At 40.1% G+C, this 20,010-nt stretch overlaps 1 protein-coding gene across 3 annotated transcripts in view; it reads right to left on the bottom strand.

The window, feature by feature from the left end:
• The window catches only part of RECK (reversion inducing cysteine rich protein with kazal motifs), a 677,252-nt gene that overhangs the window by 586,775 nt on the left and 70,467 nt on the right, over window positions 1-20,010 (bottom strand). For all 3 annotated transcript variants that reach the window (XM_073678381.1, XM_073678382.1, XM_073678383.1), the window contains exons 2-3: window positions 7,508-7,563; window positions 432-506 (exon numbers count right to left, since the gene is read on the bottom strand). In XM_073678381.1, coding sequence (XP_073534482.1) covers window positions 432-506; window positions 7,508-7,563 — 131 coding nt within the window. The remainder of the gene's footprint in view (window positions 1-431; window positions 507-7,507; window positions 7,564-20,010) is intronic.

The raw sequence follows: 20,010 nt of genomic DNA, 5'->3' as shown, positions 1-20,010 counted from the left end.
GGGCTGTACTTCTGTTGATTGGCTACTTTGTACAGGTCTATCTAAAGCTCACCAAGAAGTCAGCATTAAAAGCTAACTTCTACAATAGCAAGGAACTTTTAAATGAGCAGATAAACTGCCTCAAAGAAGTGAACAACATAAAAAGTCGATTGATGCTCATTTTACATGCAGCAGTAATTGTGAAACGTGCAAATTGTTACTATGATTGTTCATCCCCATTTAGTATATATTCAAGTCAGCAGCATGCCCTGTTTACAAAATGGGATACAGCAAGCTGCTAACAATTCATGATATTTATGTCCATATAAAAGATGTGATCAGATAACAAATAAGCATTTGGTTTGTTATAACATATGGTTTAATACCATACTGATACTGAAGCTTTCAACAGATTTTACATTTATTTAAACTTTGTTAAGCTAATAATTTACCATTGATGATGGACAAAATTCCGGAGCCCTCTGTAATAAATGTTTTTGATGTGATTCACTTTTTGATGATAAAATCTGCACAAAAAAAATAGTACAATAAACAACAGGTATATAAGAGAACCTATCATAAAGTAAACATGTTATTTTTAAAAATGAAACAGCCTCATTATATAAAAGTCACTGCTTCCTTTCTTTAAACAGTATTTCACCTGTGAGATAAAAGTTTTCTTCCTTCTAGAGATTTTCATTCAAAAGACTTTTTCAGTATGGCAAGTCAATAAGCAATTAAAGTGTAAGTGCATTTTAAAATCTATTATTTTAAAATCTATTTTACAAAGATAAAATTAATCTACATGAATTAAATACAAATGCATAACACAATCATAAATAAAGTGTTAACAAAATATAGTGAAACATTGTATGTGCACACGAAGCATTTTTGATGCGTTTTCGCGGCAGTTTCTCCACCACGGAGACGCTGCAAAAACGCTTGTTAATAGGTCTGCCAGCTGTAGCAATGGTAATCCTGATGTGCTGTGAACATGATGTGGAAATTTCCACTCAGGATTACCATTGCGGAAAAAAACGCAGCGTTGCCATTGTTCGGGCGTTTCCGCCGCAAATTCCTGCCCATTGACTTGCATTGAACCGCAGCAAACCCGCAGGTATAATATCTATACTTGCAGATTTGCTACGTTTCAATTAAAGCCAATGGGTGCGATTTTACGCTAGAAACGCGCTGCGGGTGGTACCCAGGTCGGGAGAGGAGGACGACTGCTCCTCTCATCCGACCACAGCTCCCGTTGATAACAGCGAGTGCGGCGTGGCTGGGAGGAGCAGAAGTCTGCTCTGCCCAGCCAGCGTGCCCGCGGTAAAAAAAAAAAAAGAAAGAAAAAGTAAAAAAAACATTATACTCACCTGTCCAGCGGCCCCCGGTGTCCTCCTGGTCCCTGGCGGCGATCCTCTCCTCCCAGCGGCCAGCGGTATACTGCGGGAGTGCGCTTGCTCCCAGCAGTGTACCGAGCTGCCAGGACCTGCGGTGACGTCAGCGATCAGCTGATCAGTTAAGTGACCGATCAGCTGATGCTCATGTGACCTTCCCGTGGGAACATTCAGAAGAATGCTCCCAGGGTGGTTAGCTCACCAGGGCTCATCAGCAGATCTTCAGCTGATGAACCCCAGTGACCTTCTGCACATCAATGTACACTGACAGGAGTGATTGTCTTCTACAGCAGTGACATCAGTGATGGCTGATGTTACTGCTATAGAAGTGACCCGGATCGCCGTGGGACAGTCGTTGGCGGTAAGTGGACAGCGTCGTGACGGTGGACAGGTGAGGAATATGGCTGGTTGTTTTTTAATTTTTTTTTCAGAAGTTTGGGGGCTTTGCAGACCCAGTACAATAAAAAATTTTTAAAAAAAGTGTGTTTTTTATTTCATTAAAATACTTTATTCTGGCCATGTATTTATTGAAAAAGAGGCAACCATTTTATTACGCAGTTCGTAATGGGGACGTCTTATAGACGCCCTCCATTACTAACCTGGGCTTCAAGTCAGCCGCCAATAGAAGGCTGACTTGAACCCCAACCCCATTACCCCACTTGCCACCGCTACAGGGCAGTGGGAAGAGCGAGGCGAAGCGCCAGGTGCGGAATATCTTGAACTGCTGAGGATATTAATAGCCGCGGAGGGGGCTAGTATCCATGGCCCCTTCCCTGGCTATTAATATCAGCCCGCAGCTGTCTAGTTTAGCCTTTACTGGTTAGATTTTATAGGGAGACCACACGTCAATTTTTTTCTGGGGTCCCCCTGTAATCTAGCCAGTAAAGGATAAAGAAACAGCTGTGGGCTGATATTAATAGCCAGGGAACATTTTTGGCTAATGGCTCCTTCCCCGGCTACTAATATCAGCCCCCAGCAGTCGGCTTTCCCTCTGCTGGTTATAAAAATGACGCAGGAGCCCACGCTATCTTTTTTTTAACTTTAAGATCTGTGCCCACGATCCGGACGTGGCAGCGCTTAGGACGCATATTTTTTGCTGTGTCCAAAACGTTGCATTCTATTGAACGCAGGTAAATCCACATGTGTTCACTGAACCATGCATATTTAAAGCATTGTATACTATCTGGTGGTCAAATTTCTGTTGCAGAGACTAGCGACTCCGCAAGAGAATTTGACATGCTGCGGTCTTGAAAGACACGCCACATGTCAGTGTCCACGGGTGATTCTCAGCCTCTGATGCATGCATAGTGGACATGAAATTTCAAGAGATCCCATCCACTATGCTGTAACATCTGGACGCTGCGAGTTTGAAACTGTATAAACATGCAGCATCAAACCTGCAGCTCCTGATCGTGGCCGCGTACCTAAACTCACCAGCAGCATGTCAATTTCTGTAGCGTACACGCTAGTCTACGCTGCAGATTTTGACCGACTGAAGTGTCATTATATGTGGTGGATTCACATGTACCGACAACAAAAGTGCGGCATTACAACACCGCGTTTTGTACGCAACAAAAATACACTGAGTTCAAAGCGCTACTTGTTGCTGTTCGTGGGGACATAACGGCTAACCAAACAGCTGTGAGCTGTTAATAATGGCCAGGTACCATGTTTGCAAATGGCACCTTCCAAGGCTAAAAATAGCAGCTCACAGCTGTCGCATAAATTATGTGAATAGGTGAATAGAAATGCTAATAAACATTGGGTGAATGGGACTAGCTGACACCTAGCTCTTTTGTTTGGTGATGACAAGGTGTCAATCAGACCTTTTCATGACCAAAACTAATTAAAGTCAAGTAAAAAGTTAAATAAACACACAGATACAGAGCAAACACTTTATTTGAAATACAACAGACATATTCTTTAATCATTTAAAATAACCAATATACTTACCCCAGTTCTTATGGTAATCAAAGGTTTAAAGCAATGTCCCACCAAATAACTTTATTTAGCTCCAAAAAGCATTCATTGATGTACAAAAATGCTTCAAAAACCGCATCAAAATCGCGGCAAAACCGTGCAGCATTTTTCCTGCCAAGGAGATTAAGGAACGCTCAGGAAATTACTGCTTCAAATCCTGATCGTGCGCACACAGACTAAATCAGGTCTTTATGTTAACCTCTTCACAACATGTGCCATACATGAACGGTGCTGCGGGAAATACACTCCTGCAAACTGCCGTACTCGCCATTGTGCTGGCTCACTAGCAAAGCCAGTGAAATCACCAGTGGATGTAAGCTAAACATAATAGCTGACACCCTGAAGTAACGCTCACAATCGGTACTTGCAGCAATTGCAGGCGTTTAACCCCATCTTATGCAACTGTCAATATGTCCCCAAAGTCTGGACACATAGGATACAAATACATACTTTCAAGAAATGAAATTAATTAACAACATTTAATTCAATTGGAATATTAAATAACTAATTCAATATGATTTCCATCGTTTGTGATGCAAAGGTTGATGCTCTTTGCAAAATTCTATTATAGTTAATTAAATTAATTTAAGTTATAGTTAATGAGAATTTATGTGTGTCCAGACTTTAGGTACACACTGTAAAGGGAAGGAGTTCCCTCTTTACTCTGATTATACAATGAGATTGTGATCGGCATAATTGCGATTGAGATTGTTGATGATGTCCATGGTGATACCAGGCCAAATAGAGGCCTGGGGATCACCCAGGTACATTGGCCTGTAAGGTCCGTACCTGAGCATGATCTGCCCCGCTTCCTGTCTGTGTCTGATTGACAGCTCTAATACTTTGCTGCCCAGCCATCAGATCAGGGACAGTTGATATCCCATTCTGGAAGTAGGTAAAAAAAAACGTATAAAAAAAGTGAAATTAAGTTTGCAACAATGTAAAAAAAAATATAGTGAAAGTCCGAAAAAAAATGAAAAAATGTTTTTCAAGAAAAAAAAACGCAGTTTTTCACAATAAAAATGAAGGAAAAAATGTTCATGTATCATGTATCACTGCGTTCAAAACAAAAAAATCTATGAAGCGATCATATTATTTAAACAGTTTGGTGAACACAGTATAAAAAAATTAAAAAAACATGCGCCCAAAATCTAGCTTTTTCATCACACTGACACACAAAACATGGAATAAAAAGTGATCAAAAACTCGCATACAAAAAAAAAAATATATATATCTATAAAAAATCTTGTCCCACAAAAAAACAAGCCCTTATGAAGCTCTATCGCCAAAAAGATAAAGTTACAGCTATCAGAGTGGGACGATGGAAAAACAAACTATTATTTGCAAAAGATTAATTTTAGTGTGCAAAAGAAGGAAAACATAAAAACCTATATAAATCTGTTATCACTTTGATTATTATGACCCGAAGAATAAAGTTACCTGATCACTTTTACTGCAGGGTAAGGCGTGGAAAAAAAATAAAAATTTTATAAATTTTCTGTTTTTTGTTCACTCCCAACACACAAATATTGAAAAAAAAGCGATCAAAATGTTATATAGTCCAAAATGGTTAAAAAAAAAAGTCAACTCATCCCACAGAAAACAAGGCTCCATATAGCTCGCTCAGAGGGAAAATAAAAAAGTTATAGCTCTCAGAATATGGTTATGCAATAGTAAATACTTATTTATAAATCAGTTGTTTTAGCATGCAAAAATAGCAAATTATAAAAATACTTTATAACCCTGGTGTTGCAGTATTTGTACTGACCCAAATAACAAAGTCATCTTATGACGTTTACCACACGCTGAACAGGGTAAAATGGCGTAAAAATTCTAAAGACAATTCTGAATTGCTTTTATTTGATCATTGTTTCTCAAACATTGGAATAAAAAGCAAATAAAAAATCTGATGTACCCCCAAATGGCATCAATAAAAACTTAAGCTCATCTCGCAAAAAACAAGCCACTAATCAGGGAGAAAACATTTAAAGTGAAACCGTCAGCAGGATTGTGGTAAGTAAACTACACACTGTCAGGTGGGCGCTGTTACACTGATTAATACAATACCTTGGCTGATGAAATCCGTCCTGTGGTTCTTGTGTAATCTTTACTTTCAGTTTGGAGATAATGATATTCTCGTGCTTCGGGGCGGCCTGTGGGGTGGGCTCTATCTGGTGCTCTGCTTATATATTCATCTGTATGCTCTTATGACAGGTCACTGTGCCTTCACTGACCTGCCTCCTATTTCGCATAGAATATGCATTATGTAGTGTTAGAAAAGAAAATAACATCAAGCAAAATGGTGCCGGTGCCCGCACAGTCACAGTAGTATCTATCACTTGCCGATAGATGCTACTGCACACGCGCCACAGCCATTTTGTTGGCGCAAAAAAATTAATCTACAGCAAAATGGCCCCACCGTGTGTGTAGTGATGCACAGATTAAGAGCATCGCTTGCTGATAGATGCAACTGCACACGCACCGCGGTCATTTGGCTGAAGATTTTTTTTTTTGCTCCAACAAAATGGTCGTGGCGTGTCAGCAGGTAGCATCTACCGGCAAGTTATATCCTATTCTGCAATAATGTCCCTGTTTTTAGCCCCTTACTGTAGTAACGTCCTTCCATCCTGGCCCTTTTCTGTAATAATGTCCCCCATAGTAGGCCCCTTCCAGTAAGAAATGTCCCCCACCCTGGTCTAACGTGTCCCATCCTGGGCTTCTTCCATTAATAATGTCCCTGTTCTGTGGCTATTCTCCAACAAATATAAAAAAAATTAAACTATTCGTCTCTCCTTCCCCTGCACCCACGACGTAGACTGCAAAGAAGCCAGCAGCTGACTTCAGCATGCAAGTGATGGTAGCACATGGCATCACTGCCATGGTATACATGCTGACATCAGCTGCCGGCCTCAGATTGGCCAGCAACATATATTGCAGTGTAGGGACCCGTCGTGTCTCTGCACCGCAATACATTTCACCTGACTGTGCGTCTTCATACGTACATCAAGCTGATCTAGCTACTGGAGTCGGTGGGACCCCTCCTGCATGGGCCCGCTTGCACTCTCACTCTCTGCGACCTTGATCATTAAGCCCCTGCTTGAAGCCCAATGTCATGCATTCTTATGATTACTGTAAACATTTTTTGACGTTTTAGGCTTGGTGTGTGACTTCCAATTTGCAATACAAATGGATCAAGAATTGAACCAGGGGTACATCCATTTCTCAAAAGTGTGCCAGGAGCCATTTTTCATTACAACACCAGGCCACATGTTGCTCTTGCTACTGTGTAGTCAAATTCACTGCAACTCCTAAATTCTTGCAAATAAAACGTATTTTATTGGTGTAGGATGTTGCATGTTAAAATTTGCATGATTGAAAAGGAGATCATTCAGTAAATCAATGGAGATCATTCAATGCTTTATGCAACTAAATAACGTTTCGACTCTCCCGAATCTTGGTCACAATGTTGCATCATTCATGTGAATAGATTAGAATAGTATAGGTAGTTCAGAGGCTCCAGAAGTGTAGTACACTTGTATTGGTTGCCTTAACAGTGGCAGGTGAATTATCATTGAATTCTCTCTTTGAATAATGTGAAGCCTAACCTACAATAACAAAATACGTTTTATCTGCAAAAATACAGAAGTGTGCAGTGAATTTGACTACAGATTCCACCCTAATCTACTAGCACCTCCACCCAATAGAAAGTGAGTGCACTCCAAATTACTCCTGCTACTCTGAGCAGCCTGTGTGGTCTAAAAGGCTTGCCATGGCCAGCAGTGTCTCGGGACTTGGTCGGCAATGGCAAAGGGAGCTGCCAGCTGTAGATCTTTATGATTTGCGTGCCCAATTTCAATCAATGCAGAACATTCCTCACACAACCATTAATAACCTTACTGACAACATGCCAAGGCTTGTAAGTGCGGAATTCCGAGCATGACACTCATACTCAATATTGAATAAATCATGATGTTGTGAACATTTTCCATTTTTCATCATTCGTACATCATTAACATGTCTATCAATTTCCACAATTCTCTGATTTTTTTTGCTTCTTGCTTGTGTTGCAATTTCAAAGTTGAGGAATGTATGTACAAACTGAAAACTGGTTATGTGTTACGATCAAAAGTAAAATCACAAGAGAAAATATTTACCTGCTCACAGGTTTCTCGGCACATTAGTTCCTTTGCCTGATAGCAGCATGATGCATCTACAGATGGAAAAAAAAGAATGTGAAAGCTGATGCGAGATGGTAGAGAGCAGGAGAGCAGTAACAGAACCCTATGATGAGTCAGGAGTTAGGGTGTCTGGCCACAGTATCATAATAGATCCCAGATCTGTCCTAATAGAGCTAAGCTAAAAGTCAGCTGATTAACGGGGTTGTCTGACACTCTTACATTAATGACACCTAGTACCAATCAGTTGTTCCCAGAACCAGCTCAGTTGCAGAGCTGCACAGCTTAATTAACAGCATAGCGGCCACGGTAACGTACCACAGCAACCCCTTATTGATTTGAATAGTGGGCAGACGTGTAATACTCGGTCACGGCCACTATGCAGTTGACGGTGCTGTGCAGGTAGCTCTGCAACTCAGCACTTCTGGCCAGCAGCAAGAGCAGCTTATCGCCTAGGGTGCTGCATCCCCACTGATCAGATATTGGTGGCCTATCCTAAGGATAGGCCATAAATGTAAAAGTCCTGGACAAACCCATTTAAGCTTTGGGAAAAATTAAAATTGCATATTAGCATCACCTACACGCTCATTTTTGAACTCCTGACTAGACAGTGATTTTAAAGGGAACCTGACAGAGAATACATGCTACACGATCCACGGGCACCATGCATCAGACTCTGGCTGCATGGATCCGCCTGTCCGACTAGCATCCTGTACGACTCAGTCTCTGTCAACTTTTAAAAAATGTTTTTCTCTGAAACGGTGCAGAGTGGGACTAGCCTGGCTCAGATCATGTAGCCGTTCTCTGAAACCTACTGCCTGTTGATTGAGTAGCATGTATCAGCTGTCAGGTTCTCTTTAATAAATTTAATAAAACTTTTGTACATCTTTATGATGCATTTATTAAAATGAGATTGCTTTTGTAAAAACATAATGAAAAAAAAAATTAAAATAAATATTTTATAATCCAGGAAATATTGTATTTTTACATATACCACCAGATATTTTTCTTAGCTGAATAGTAAAAGAGATGCTATTGTAATTAATGAGTGTAAGGCAAATGTAAATAAGGGAACACTATCAGGAACACAGTTTTACTACACTGAACCGTAATATTAAAGGGTCTTCTTTCCTCAGGGACTTTCTGAAGGTCTACAATTGGGTAATACCACCCCCAACCGCACTACACAGTCTTCTATATCAGTCATACAATGGTGACTTTATTAGGCCTGATCAAAGGTTAGAAAACCCGAAACGTTCTTTTGCTAATTGTCACCTTATGTCAAAAAGCTAAAATAGCTTGGAAATTGGATTTGAAAAAAAACAATAAAATTACTTGAGCAGATTTGTGCCTATTGGTCTACAACTTCTCTATATGAGTTTACAATATAGATAAATGAAGGAGCATAGTGCTCCGCTCCAGAAGAACAAGCACCTTTTCAAATACGGTACCTACCTACAGGTGAATCTCACTAAATTAGAATATCATCAAATTTATTTCAGTTCTTCAATACAAAAAGTGAAACTCGTATATTATATAGAGTCATTACAAACAGAGTGATCTATTTCAAGTGTTTATTTCTGTTAATGTTGATGATTATGGTTTACAGCCAATGAAAACACAAAGGTCATTATCTCAGTAAATTAGAATACTTTATAACAACAGCTTGAAAATGTTTTTAAAATCCAAAATGTTGGCCTACTGAAATGTATGTTCAGTAAATGCACTCAATACTTGGTCGGGGCTCCTTTTGCATCAATTACTGCATCAATGCAGCGTGGCATGGAGGTTATCAGCCTGAGTCACTGCTGAGGTGTTATGGAAGCCCAGGTTGCCTTGATAGCAGCCTTCAGCTCGTCTGCATTGTTGGGTCTGGTGTCTCTCATCTTCCTCTTGACAATACCCCATAGATTCTCTATGGGGTTAAGATCAGGCGAGTTTGCTGGACAATCAAGCAAAGTGATACTGTTGTTTTTAAACCAGGTATTGGTACTTTTGGCAGTGTGGACAGGTGCCAAGTCCTGCTGGAGAATGACATTTCCATCTCCAAAAAGCTTGTCGGCAGAGGGAAGCTGGAAGTGCTGTAAAATTTCCTGGTAGACGGCTTCGCTGACTTTGGTCTTGATAAAACACAGTGGAGCTACACCAGCAGATGACATGGCTCCCCAAACCATCACTGATTGTGGAAACTTCACACTAGACCTCAAGCAGCTTGGATTGTGTGCCTCTCCAAGACTCTGGGACCTTGATTTCCAAATGAAATGCAAAATTTACTTTGCATTTACTTTGTGTCAATGACTGCCTTCAGGACAGCTGTCAAGTCAGCAGTCTTCCCCATGATTGTGGAGCCTATTGAAACAGACTAAGGGACCTTTTTAAATGCTTAGGAATCCTTTGCAGGTGTTTTTTGTTAATTATTCTAATTTAATGAGATAATGATGTGTGTGTTTTCATTGGCTGTAAGCCATAATCATCAACATTAACAGAAATAAACACTTGAAATAGTCATTACAAACAGAGTGCTCTATTAAATATATGAGTTTCACTTACTGTATTGAAGAACTGAAATAAATTAACTTTTTGATGATATTCTAATTTAGTAAGATGCACCTGTATATTCTTGGGATGGTGTGCAACCCATATTGTTCTGTTATAATTGTTGCATACACGTTCTGTCTTAGGTCACTTGCTTTAACCTCTTCAAGGTTCGGAAACAGTGAAGCAGTTAAAAAAAATCAACATGTTTATTCTTCAGGAGTCTTCTGGTAGGAAGCCATTCTCTACTTAAAGTTTAAAGGGAACCTGTCACCAGCAAAAACAATATTAACTTGCAGATATGTGGCTAATCTGCAGGTTAATAGCGTTACTAACCTGCCCGGCGCCTGCACTTAGCCTAACACTGCTGGGAGAGAATGCAGTTTATTCTCCCTGGCAGCATTAGGTTTCAGTCATGGGGCGGCACAGGCGCTGGTTTAGTCACCTCTCTGACAATACAGCCAACACAGAAATGAAGGCAAAACCACCTGTGAAAACGCTTCAGGAAAATGACTGCTGGCATATGAGTGGGCTGGTGAGTATTCAACAGTATGTCCTCTACATTTTCTTTAGTAAGGCAGCTTAAGAATGTTTTAAAAATTAAGAGCTCTAGATGTTCTTTCATGTTTTACCATTCGGAGGCATATGTTTAAAATGCTTTTGGTTGGTAGTTAACACAATATAATGTAAATGTGCCATTAGCAGCCTCTGTCAGATTTAACATATGGTTGACACCAGTGGCGGATACAGACAGAAGAGGGCAAGAACAGTACATGGGCCCTTTAAAGTCCAGTCACTTATCATAATACACAATTCTACCGGCTTTGGAGGTGCGGTGGGCCCCCTTTTTCTTATGCAGCTGCAGAGGTTGCACCAGTGATATGCCCCCTTCCTTCCGATTGACACACTCTAGCAATGGCTGATCAAAAGTGACTGCTGCATGGAAGCAGTTAAACATGGGGATAGGATTCTTTTTGACACCCGGTTGCTGCTCATGTGACACAATCTGGGGTTGCTGAAGAGTTGACTGGCAGAAGGTGACCCCTGTGATTGCCTTTCTGATTGCCCTGGGCCTGACCTGAAGTAGGGTTTGACACAATGGCTGTTAGTGACACACTGACAGACAATTAAGGCACTGCGTTACAGTAGTGCAAGATTATCAAAAGATTGCACAGTTGAATACTATAGTTATTAAAAAATTATTCTAAAAAGTTTTTTTAAATGTAAAAAAGAACACTAAAATCAATATTCTCATTAAAAATTCTCATGTAATTCTCATGTAATGCAAAGTAAAGGGAAATAAAAAAGGAACTGTGCAAAATCAGTATCGCTCTGCAATTGTAATGACACCTAAGATAAAGGTTAACCCCATTTACACGTGATTTGCACGTTAATGACCAGGCCAATTTTTACAATTCTGACCACTGTCACTTTATGAGGTAATTACTCTGGAACGCTTCAACGGATCCCGCTGATTCTGAGATTGTTTTTTCGTGACATATTGTACTTCACGATAGTGGTAAAAATGTATTAAATATGACTTGCGTTAATTTGTGAAACAAAATCAGAAATTTGGCGGAAATTTTGCAATTTTCAAACTTTGAATTTTTATGCCCTTAAATCAGAGAGATATGTCACACAAAATCATTAATAAATAACATTTCACACATGTCTACTTTACATCAGCACAATTTTGGAACCAAAAGTTTTACTGGTAAAACGTTGAAAAAATGAGAAATCGCTGGTCAACAAAATTTACAAAACCATTTTTTTTATTTTTTTTTTATTTATTTTTTTTTAGGGACCACATCACATTTGACACCATTCTAAAAACTGCACCCCAAAAGGTGCTCAAAACCACATTCAAGAAGTTTATTAACCCTTCAGGTGCTTCACAGGAATTTTTGGAATGTGAAACAAAAAAACGAACATGTAACTTTTTTCACAAAAATGTTACTTTAGACCCAATTTTTTTTTATTTTTTCAATGGTAACAGGAAAAAATTGACCCTATTTCGACTGCAGCATTTTGGGGGTTATTGTGGCGAAAGCAGACCGCTCCTGGCACATAGTACCGGGTGCCAGCTGTTAGAATCAGCTGACACCCGGCGCGATCGCAAAGGCATAATAATCCATACCTGGTCCATAAGGCCCAGGGCGCAGGTATGTATTATTACACTCCACGTCAGAATGGGGTTAAAGAGTAAACATCGTATTAATTTTTATTTCATAAATCAATAATACACAGGAAAATAAGCAACTTTGTAATATCTATTATCAGAAACATTTGTGTCTCTCTCTGCCAAAACTGATCAGTCATTATCAAAATTCTCAATTCTGAGGTAAAATCTGCAATCCGGTGAATATAGACTTTCCCATTACGAAGATGGAAAATGACAGGTGCTACGGATACACTACTGTGTATACGGGAGGAGGGAGGAGCTAGAGACAGAGCTCCTCCCCCTCCAATATACATTGAATCTTATCAGTAGTAGCTCTCATCTCCTACCTCACTACTGGGAAAGTGTCTTCAACGAATACAGATTATAGCTCAGAATTAAGAATTTTAATAAGGACTGATCAATTCTGGCAGTGAAAGAAGCAGATTTCTCTGATAAAAATAAGCAGCATTGTAATTTCTTATTTGTGCTATTTAAAAACAAGAAAATCCATCACTCCACCTTCTTACTTTAAAATCCCTGCAGCTTGAAAAATATAACTTGTGTCACAAAAAAAAAGCCCTAAAATAAATCAAAGTACAGAGTAGACGGAACATTATGTTCTGCAATTCATATTTTAGATTTATTATCTCATAATTAAAGGCGCTATTTAAATACCGGAGTGTTTAAGCAAGAAATCAACATAAACATGTTAGCTAGTGACATGTAAAAAGAACATTATTTCCTGATTTTGGAAACTGTCAGTAACATTATGCTTTATTGTACTTTCCCTTGTCCACTAGAATTGCTCTGCTTATTAGTCCTAAAACTATAAATACAGATTCAATTGTTTGGCCGAGGACCACACCCAAGTCTTAAGCACATGACGAGTATATGTGGCATATTCATGGCAACTATTCAGATAAAGCCTGAAAATGTCAGCATTTCCAAAATGTTGCTAAGAAAGTTTTCAAAGAAAGAACACAGACAGCCAAATAGCTCACTTAAGAAAAGATGTGGAGCTCACGCGGTCCACAGATGTTTATGCTGATGGAAAGAATTGTACTGTATGTCCTCAAGATAAAGAAAGAAGATAGCTTTGAAGCTGGATATGTGATTTATGTTATTAAATTATTTGCAAATGCCTTGCACATAAGCACATTAACTATTAAAAAACAGAAGAAGCCAACCTAGGGGAAGTAGTATAAATGTTATAGGTGCACCTTCAAAAATGATGGAACACCACAACTAGAACATATTCACTCATCTGTTCTACAGATGAAATCTGGAAATTACAAATCAGAAACAAAGCATTTATTTGATAAACATTTTGGGTTTGTGTAACAAATTTAAAAGGAATTGTCCCATTCTAGAAAATCTTCATCCCTGGCTGTAGTTGTTTGTAGACTGAATGCCCCCCTCATAGCTGCTGATCTCATTGATTGGCTGCTGCACTGTTGACGTGATATAAGTGCCAATACAAGACACCAATTGCAGTGTCAAAGACTTAAGAGTTGGACATAGGGACGGTGAGCAAAGTGTGTTTTGCTTTTTCAGAACCTTGCCCAGTTTTAGCAATGATCTTCGGTGACCAAGTCAAGTTATCAAGAAGCCTAACACTACCTTTTCTCCTCCCCTAATCTAATTAGTTGCTTGGTGATGGTTGATTCCGGCCCATGACTCCCCAGTATCCTGTCCGAATCCGCATATGGTTGTCAGGGTGAACAATGCCAGCCCAACTGAAACAGCTTTCAACTGCTGAACACTGCATGGCTATTAAGGTACATCCATCCTTGCTCGGGTCTTTGGATTTATTTTACTGGCATTAATTTCCACAGAGTTTTAGAGACTTCAACATCACTATCCCCATTGCAGATCACAATTTTCCCTCACAATTCCCTATCAGTATGTCTTTGGAGTTATTCATTGTTATTCATTATTTGATATTGATCCATATCTCAATATTAATACCATTAAAGGTATGATTTTTATCAGGGCTATGTCTCCTACAAGGTGCTGTACTAAGTTAGAATAGTCATTTTATGCTCACAAACTCCCTTAAAAACCTGTAGTTTGACTCCTGGCTTTGACTTCTGGCTTATCCTATGTTCCCATTGAGTCAGTTGGCCAGTCACACCTCATCTTCCGTCCAGGTGATGAACCAGCACTTGTAACTTTTGCAGCTGCCAATATAATTATTCTGTGGATCTTGACTTGGGGACATATCCATATTCCAATACATTACTTATGGTATCTAGATCATCAGAGTTTCCTCACCATCTAAGGTCATATGCACAAGTTCAGTATTTGGTCAGTATTTTACATCAGTATTTGTAAGCCAAAACTAGTCTTTATGCCTCTGCCTACTGCTTGTGAGCACTGTTTAAGGATGGTCAAATAGTAGGTTTATGCACAACTGCAAGACTATGGAGGATTCTACACCTTGAGGTTTGCATGACTTACAGAGGCACCAGCAGTTTCAAATAGCAGTTTGCTCCTGTTGTAATGGTATTTTAGCAACTGCTCACTTAATTCGATGAATTTGTCTGGCAGAAACCTTACTCATTATGCCTTTACCTGCACTAATCCATCTGAGTTCTGTATCAGCCACAAATCTCTTCACAGTATGATGATCAGGCTTAAGTTTAGATGAAATATCTAATATGTTCATACCTTGTCCAAGGCGTTGTACTATTTGACGCTTTTCGGCACCAGAGAGATCATTTTTCTTTCCCGTACTGACGGAAAACCGTGGCCTGCTTAATAAAGTGGAATGGCCTTCTTAAGTACCTTTCCTTTAATTGGGCTCATCTCGCAAACCAATTATCACAGGTGTTTGAGATTGATTTCAGTAATCTAAAGAGCCATGAGACACAAAACCATCGTGAATTCACTTGAAAAACAAAAAATGACATCTTTATAACACGTAAATCCAATTTATATAATAATTTGGAACATGGCGCAATGCTTTTGAAGCCTTTACAGGATGTAGCCCAGACAAGAACCAAGTTATTTTAGTTTTTTGTTTGTTTTTTTAATTGGATTGAGATCAAGAATGTCTGTTGTGATGTCACAGTTATATACATACACTGCTCAAAAAAATAAAGGGAACACTAAAACGACAGAATATAACTCCAAGTAAAACGAACTTCTGTGAAATCAAACTGTCCACTTAGGAAGCAACACTGATTGACAATTAGTGATGAGCGAGCACTAAAACGCTCGGGTGCTCGAAGCTCGGGTCGAGCACATTGGAATACTTGGGTGCTCGACCCGAGCAACGAGCCCAATGTAAGTCTATGGGAAACTCAAGCATTTTTCTGGCGGTCCCCCCGGCGGTCTGCAAAAGGTCAAAAATTGCCCAAATCGATGGGAATGGTGCTCAATTAAACATCAGGCAGGCAGAATATATAGGCAGACAGGCAGGCAGGGTATATAGGAGGGTGCATGAAAAACATAGCAGGGCAATTGGAACACACTAGTGCTCTCTGATTTTCATGCACCCGTCTCTTTAAAAAAGCCGTCCGGCAATTCATCAGCGGCATACACCTGTAGCCGACAATTTAGATCAGAAAGAATAGAGCATCACACATAGATTAGATAGATAGAAACATGTCAGTCACATATATAATAAGTACAGTGACAGTGTACAGTGCACAGTTGTGAAAACCACTGCATTACATAGTCCATGACTTATGATAAATTGTCACCATAGCAAAATTAATCACGCGATCGCCAACGTCAGGCATCACGTGACCTGTCACATGACTAAATTACGTCATGGAAGGTCCTTTTAGACCATCGCGAGCCACCGGGGAGCCAGGACGCATCGCTAAGGAGACCGGGGGCCATCAGATGTTAAGTATAATGTTTATTTTTTATTTTACATTCTTTTTTTTTTTTTACAGGTACTATGGTACCCGGGTCTGGAGGAGAGTCTCCTCTTCTCCAGACCCGGGTACCATCTGCACATTGAATCGCTTAATATCCGCATGTGCACATGTAGTGATGCGGATATTATGCGATTCACTGCAAGTCAATGGCGGCGAAAATGCCACGCTTATGCAAAATGAATGGTAGTGCTGCGGATTTTTTCGCAATGATAATCCGCAGCAGAAATTTCCGCAGCATGTGCACAACACATGCGGATTATCATTGGGGAACATTGCAGACCTTCTACCAAGAGTTTTTTAAGAGTTTCTGTGGCAGAATTGCAGCTGCAGAAACGCTTAAAAAACGCATCGTAGGCACACAGCCTGTGACTTTATTTATGGCTAAACTGCCGTCATCGTAGGTTTTGGGTATCTTCGATACAATTGAGAACGGACTGTTCCTCTGAGTTTGCTGTAGACACCACAGGAAGGGAGAGGGAAATTTGGCTGGGGAAATAGAGGAAATATTTGTAAGATTGTAAACTTCAGTGCTGTACCGCAGGCTAGCCTTTACGTTACAAGCATACAATTAAACCAATTTTCAGTGTGTAAAACGTTAAGACAGGCACGCTAGCAGGCAAATCTATAGAAAAATAGTAAACACAGAGATTTCTTAGGTGCCATGCTGTATAGCACAGATGTTCTAGCCATTGGCTAATGTCTGCATAATGTTTAAATGTTTTCTGTTGTCCAGGTAAAAATATTCACTTAAGTAAAATAGTTCTTTTGGGAACGAGCTGTGTAAGAGTTGGTTTTCTCGCCCGTGGCTCCACTGTATCCTGAAGAACACTCCCAGTACAAAACTTACATATGTAGGTGTGCAAATCTCCTGGATTGATTACCTGTGCTAAAGAACTAAAAAGCCAGACTCTAAGCCAGGGTGCCTAACCGACACTACTGTATGGACTTGTTGTTTTACTTTATGCAAGACAAGGGCTGTATTTGATTTTCCTGTGATATGGTTTGAGGACTGAAATGAACCAGCTGGACCTTAAATAGAAATGGTTCCTGTGATACCTTAGATCACTTCCAAATGAGTAGCATTATTACACCAAAAAGAAAAATAATAAAAATCATGGCAAGAATTTGATTCATAATACCACTGAAAAGTGAAATTAAAATTAAAATGGTATCAGAGGAGAAATAGAAATGTTATTGCAATCATAATATAGTGATTCGAAAACAATTTTCTTTTCTATAAAATTGTTTTTTAAGGTAAAAATAGGAAAACATAAAAAACCTACTTAAATGTGTTATCACTGTGATGATAATGACCGGAAGAATTCAGCTGTGTATCACTTACCACACAATGACAAATAGACAAATAAATAAAAAGTTCCTGAATTGCTAGTTTGTTGGTGTTTTTTTAGTTTATTTTGCCTTTCAAAAATGAAAATAAAAAGTTATCAAAACATTTTATATACCCCCAAAAATGGTACCAGCAAATAATTCAACTCCTCCGACAAGAAAACAATCTCACATAACTCTTTTGGCAGAAAAAGTAGATAAATTATAGCTCTCAATATATCGCAATGTGAAAAAAAAGTATGGGGTAAAAAAGCATTTAGTGTGAAAAAGTAGCAAAACATAAAAAAAATATTTAAATCTTGTAATTACTGTAATAGTACTGACAAGAACAACAAAACTGGTTTATTACTTATACTAGATGAAGAATGGTGTGTGAAAAAAAAAACTAAAAATGGAAACAATTCTTGAACTGCTGTGCTAAGCTGAGCATTTACATGTGGGGTTTCCATCTCCAACTCTGAACGCAATCCAAAGAAACCCCCCCATTCCTCACAGAACTATTCAATATAATGAGGCAAATGGAGACACTTTGGACTTTGTCTGACATATGATCTGGCAGTGCAAGTCTTTTCAGACATGCACAAAAGCGAGATCGACTACTGTTTTGTGCACTTCTGAAAATACATACACTGTTGAAAAGAGGCCAGACAGAGTCCAGAGTAACTCTCCCTGCCTCATTATAGTGAATGGATCAGTTGGGAGTTCTATTTGAAGCACACATATCGGGTTTCTATCTAAATCTCCGATATAAGTTTTTAAATAAATGTGAAACGAGCCTTAAAGTGATCCAAAATGTTATGTGCCCCAAAAGGGTGCCAATAAAAGCTTTAACTTAACCACAAAAAATAAGCCCCCACTCAGGTCACCTGCTAATATAAATATGGGGGTTCCACGCTACTGGTAGAACGAAGGCTCTGGAAGAGCAAAATGGCACCTTCGTGAAATAAATCCATATCTGTGCTCCTTTAAGCACTTTTCAGAGCTCCTTAACATCCTGGATTCAGCGGAACTGTCCCAATCTGAAGAGTAGGTTCTGCTATCCCAACAGGACAGAGCTCTGTCCAGAATTTTAATACTCTCTGATGTCTTCATCACTCCACCCCGTAGCTCCTTCTCCTCCTCATGGGTGGAGCTGTCATCTCTGCTCTGCAATTACATGAATTAAATTTTCCACTGGGAACTGAACCAACAACCTCTATCTTTATCTTTGCAGACAGTAGCTAAAGATATGAGCCACAGCCTACATTGATGAAGATAGAATGTGTTATACTTGAAGCAGCATTGGAGGCAGTGAACCCAGAAGCAACTTTTACTGGTACATAGAGATACATTTGTCCATAGAAATATACTGCTATGCAACTTTATTATAGAGATGAAGAAAAACTCAATTTTTTTCATATAAAACTACACTGCTCAAAAAAATAAATGTTGGTTGTACTTTCACACTTGTGGTAGCATGAGACGGACTCTACAACCCACAGAAGTTGCTCAGGTAGTGCAGCTCATCCAGGATGGCACATCAATGCGAGCTGTCACAAGAAGGATTGTTGTGTCTGTCAGCGTAGTGTCCAGAGGCTGGAGGAGCTACCAGGAGACAGGCAAGTACACCAGGAGACGGGGAGGAGGCCGTAGGAGGGCAACAACCCAGCAGCAGGACCGCTATCTTTGTCTTTGTGCAAGGAGGAACAGGAGGAGCACTGCCAGAGCCCTGCAAAATGACCTCCAGCAGGTCACAAATGTGCATGTGTCTGCACAAACGGTCAGAAACAGGCTCCATGAGGGTGGTATGAGGGCCCGACGTCCACAGATGGGGGTTGTGCTCACAGCCCAACATCGTGCAGGACGCTTGGCATTTGCCACAGAACACCAGGATTGGCAAAGTCGCCACTGGCGCCCTGTGCTCTTCACAGATGAAAGCAGGTTCACACTGAGCACATGTGACAGACGTGACAGAGTCTGGAGACGCCATGGAGAGCAATCTGCTGCCTGCAACATCCTTCAGCATGACCCGTTTGGCAGTGGGTCAGTAATGGTGTGCCCACCAGAGGTAGCCTGAATGCCATTAGGTACCGAGATGAGATCCTCAGACCTCTTGTGAGACCATATGCTGGTGCAGTTGGCCCTGGGTTCCTCCTAATGAAGGACAAAGCCAGACCTCATGTGGCCGGAGTGTGTCAGCAGTTCCTGCAAGATGAAGGCATTGAAGCTATGGACTCGCCCGTCCGTTCCCCAGACCTGAATCCGATTGAGCACATCTGGGACATCATGTCTCGCTCCATCCACCAACGTCACGTTGTACCACAGACTATCCAGGAGTTGGCGGATGCTTTAGTCCAGGTCTGGGAGGAGATCCCACAGGAGACCATCCGCAACCTCATCAGGAGTATGCCCAGGCGTTGTAGGGACGTCAAGGGACGTCATACAGGCACGTGGAGGCCACACACAATACTGAGCCTCATTTTGACTTGTTTTAAGGACATTACATCAAAGTTGGATCAGCCTGTAGTGTGTTTTTCCACTTTCATTTTGGGGGTGACTCCAAATCTAGG

Source organism: Phyllobates terribilis, unplaced genomic scaffold (genome assembly GCF_046119375.1).
Source record: "Phyllobates terribilis strain yellow unplaced genomic scaffold, ASM4611937v1 Scaffold_4__5_contigs__length_816908805, whole genome shotgun sequence".
NCBI classification, from domain to species: Eukaryota; Metazoa; Chordata; class Amphibia; order Anura; family Dendrobatidae; genus Phyllobates; species Phyllobates terribilis.
Note: the sequence above shows the minus strand (reverse complement) of the source record. Positions and strands in the feature narration are given on the sequence as shown.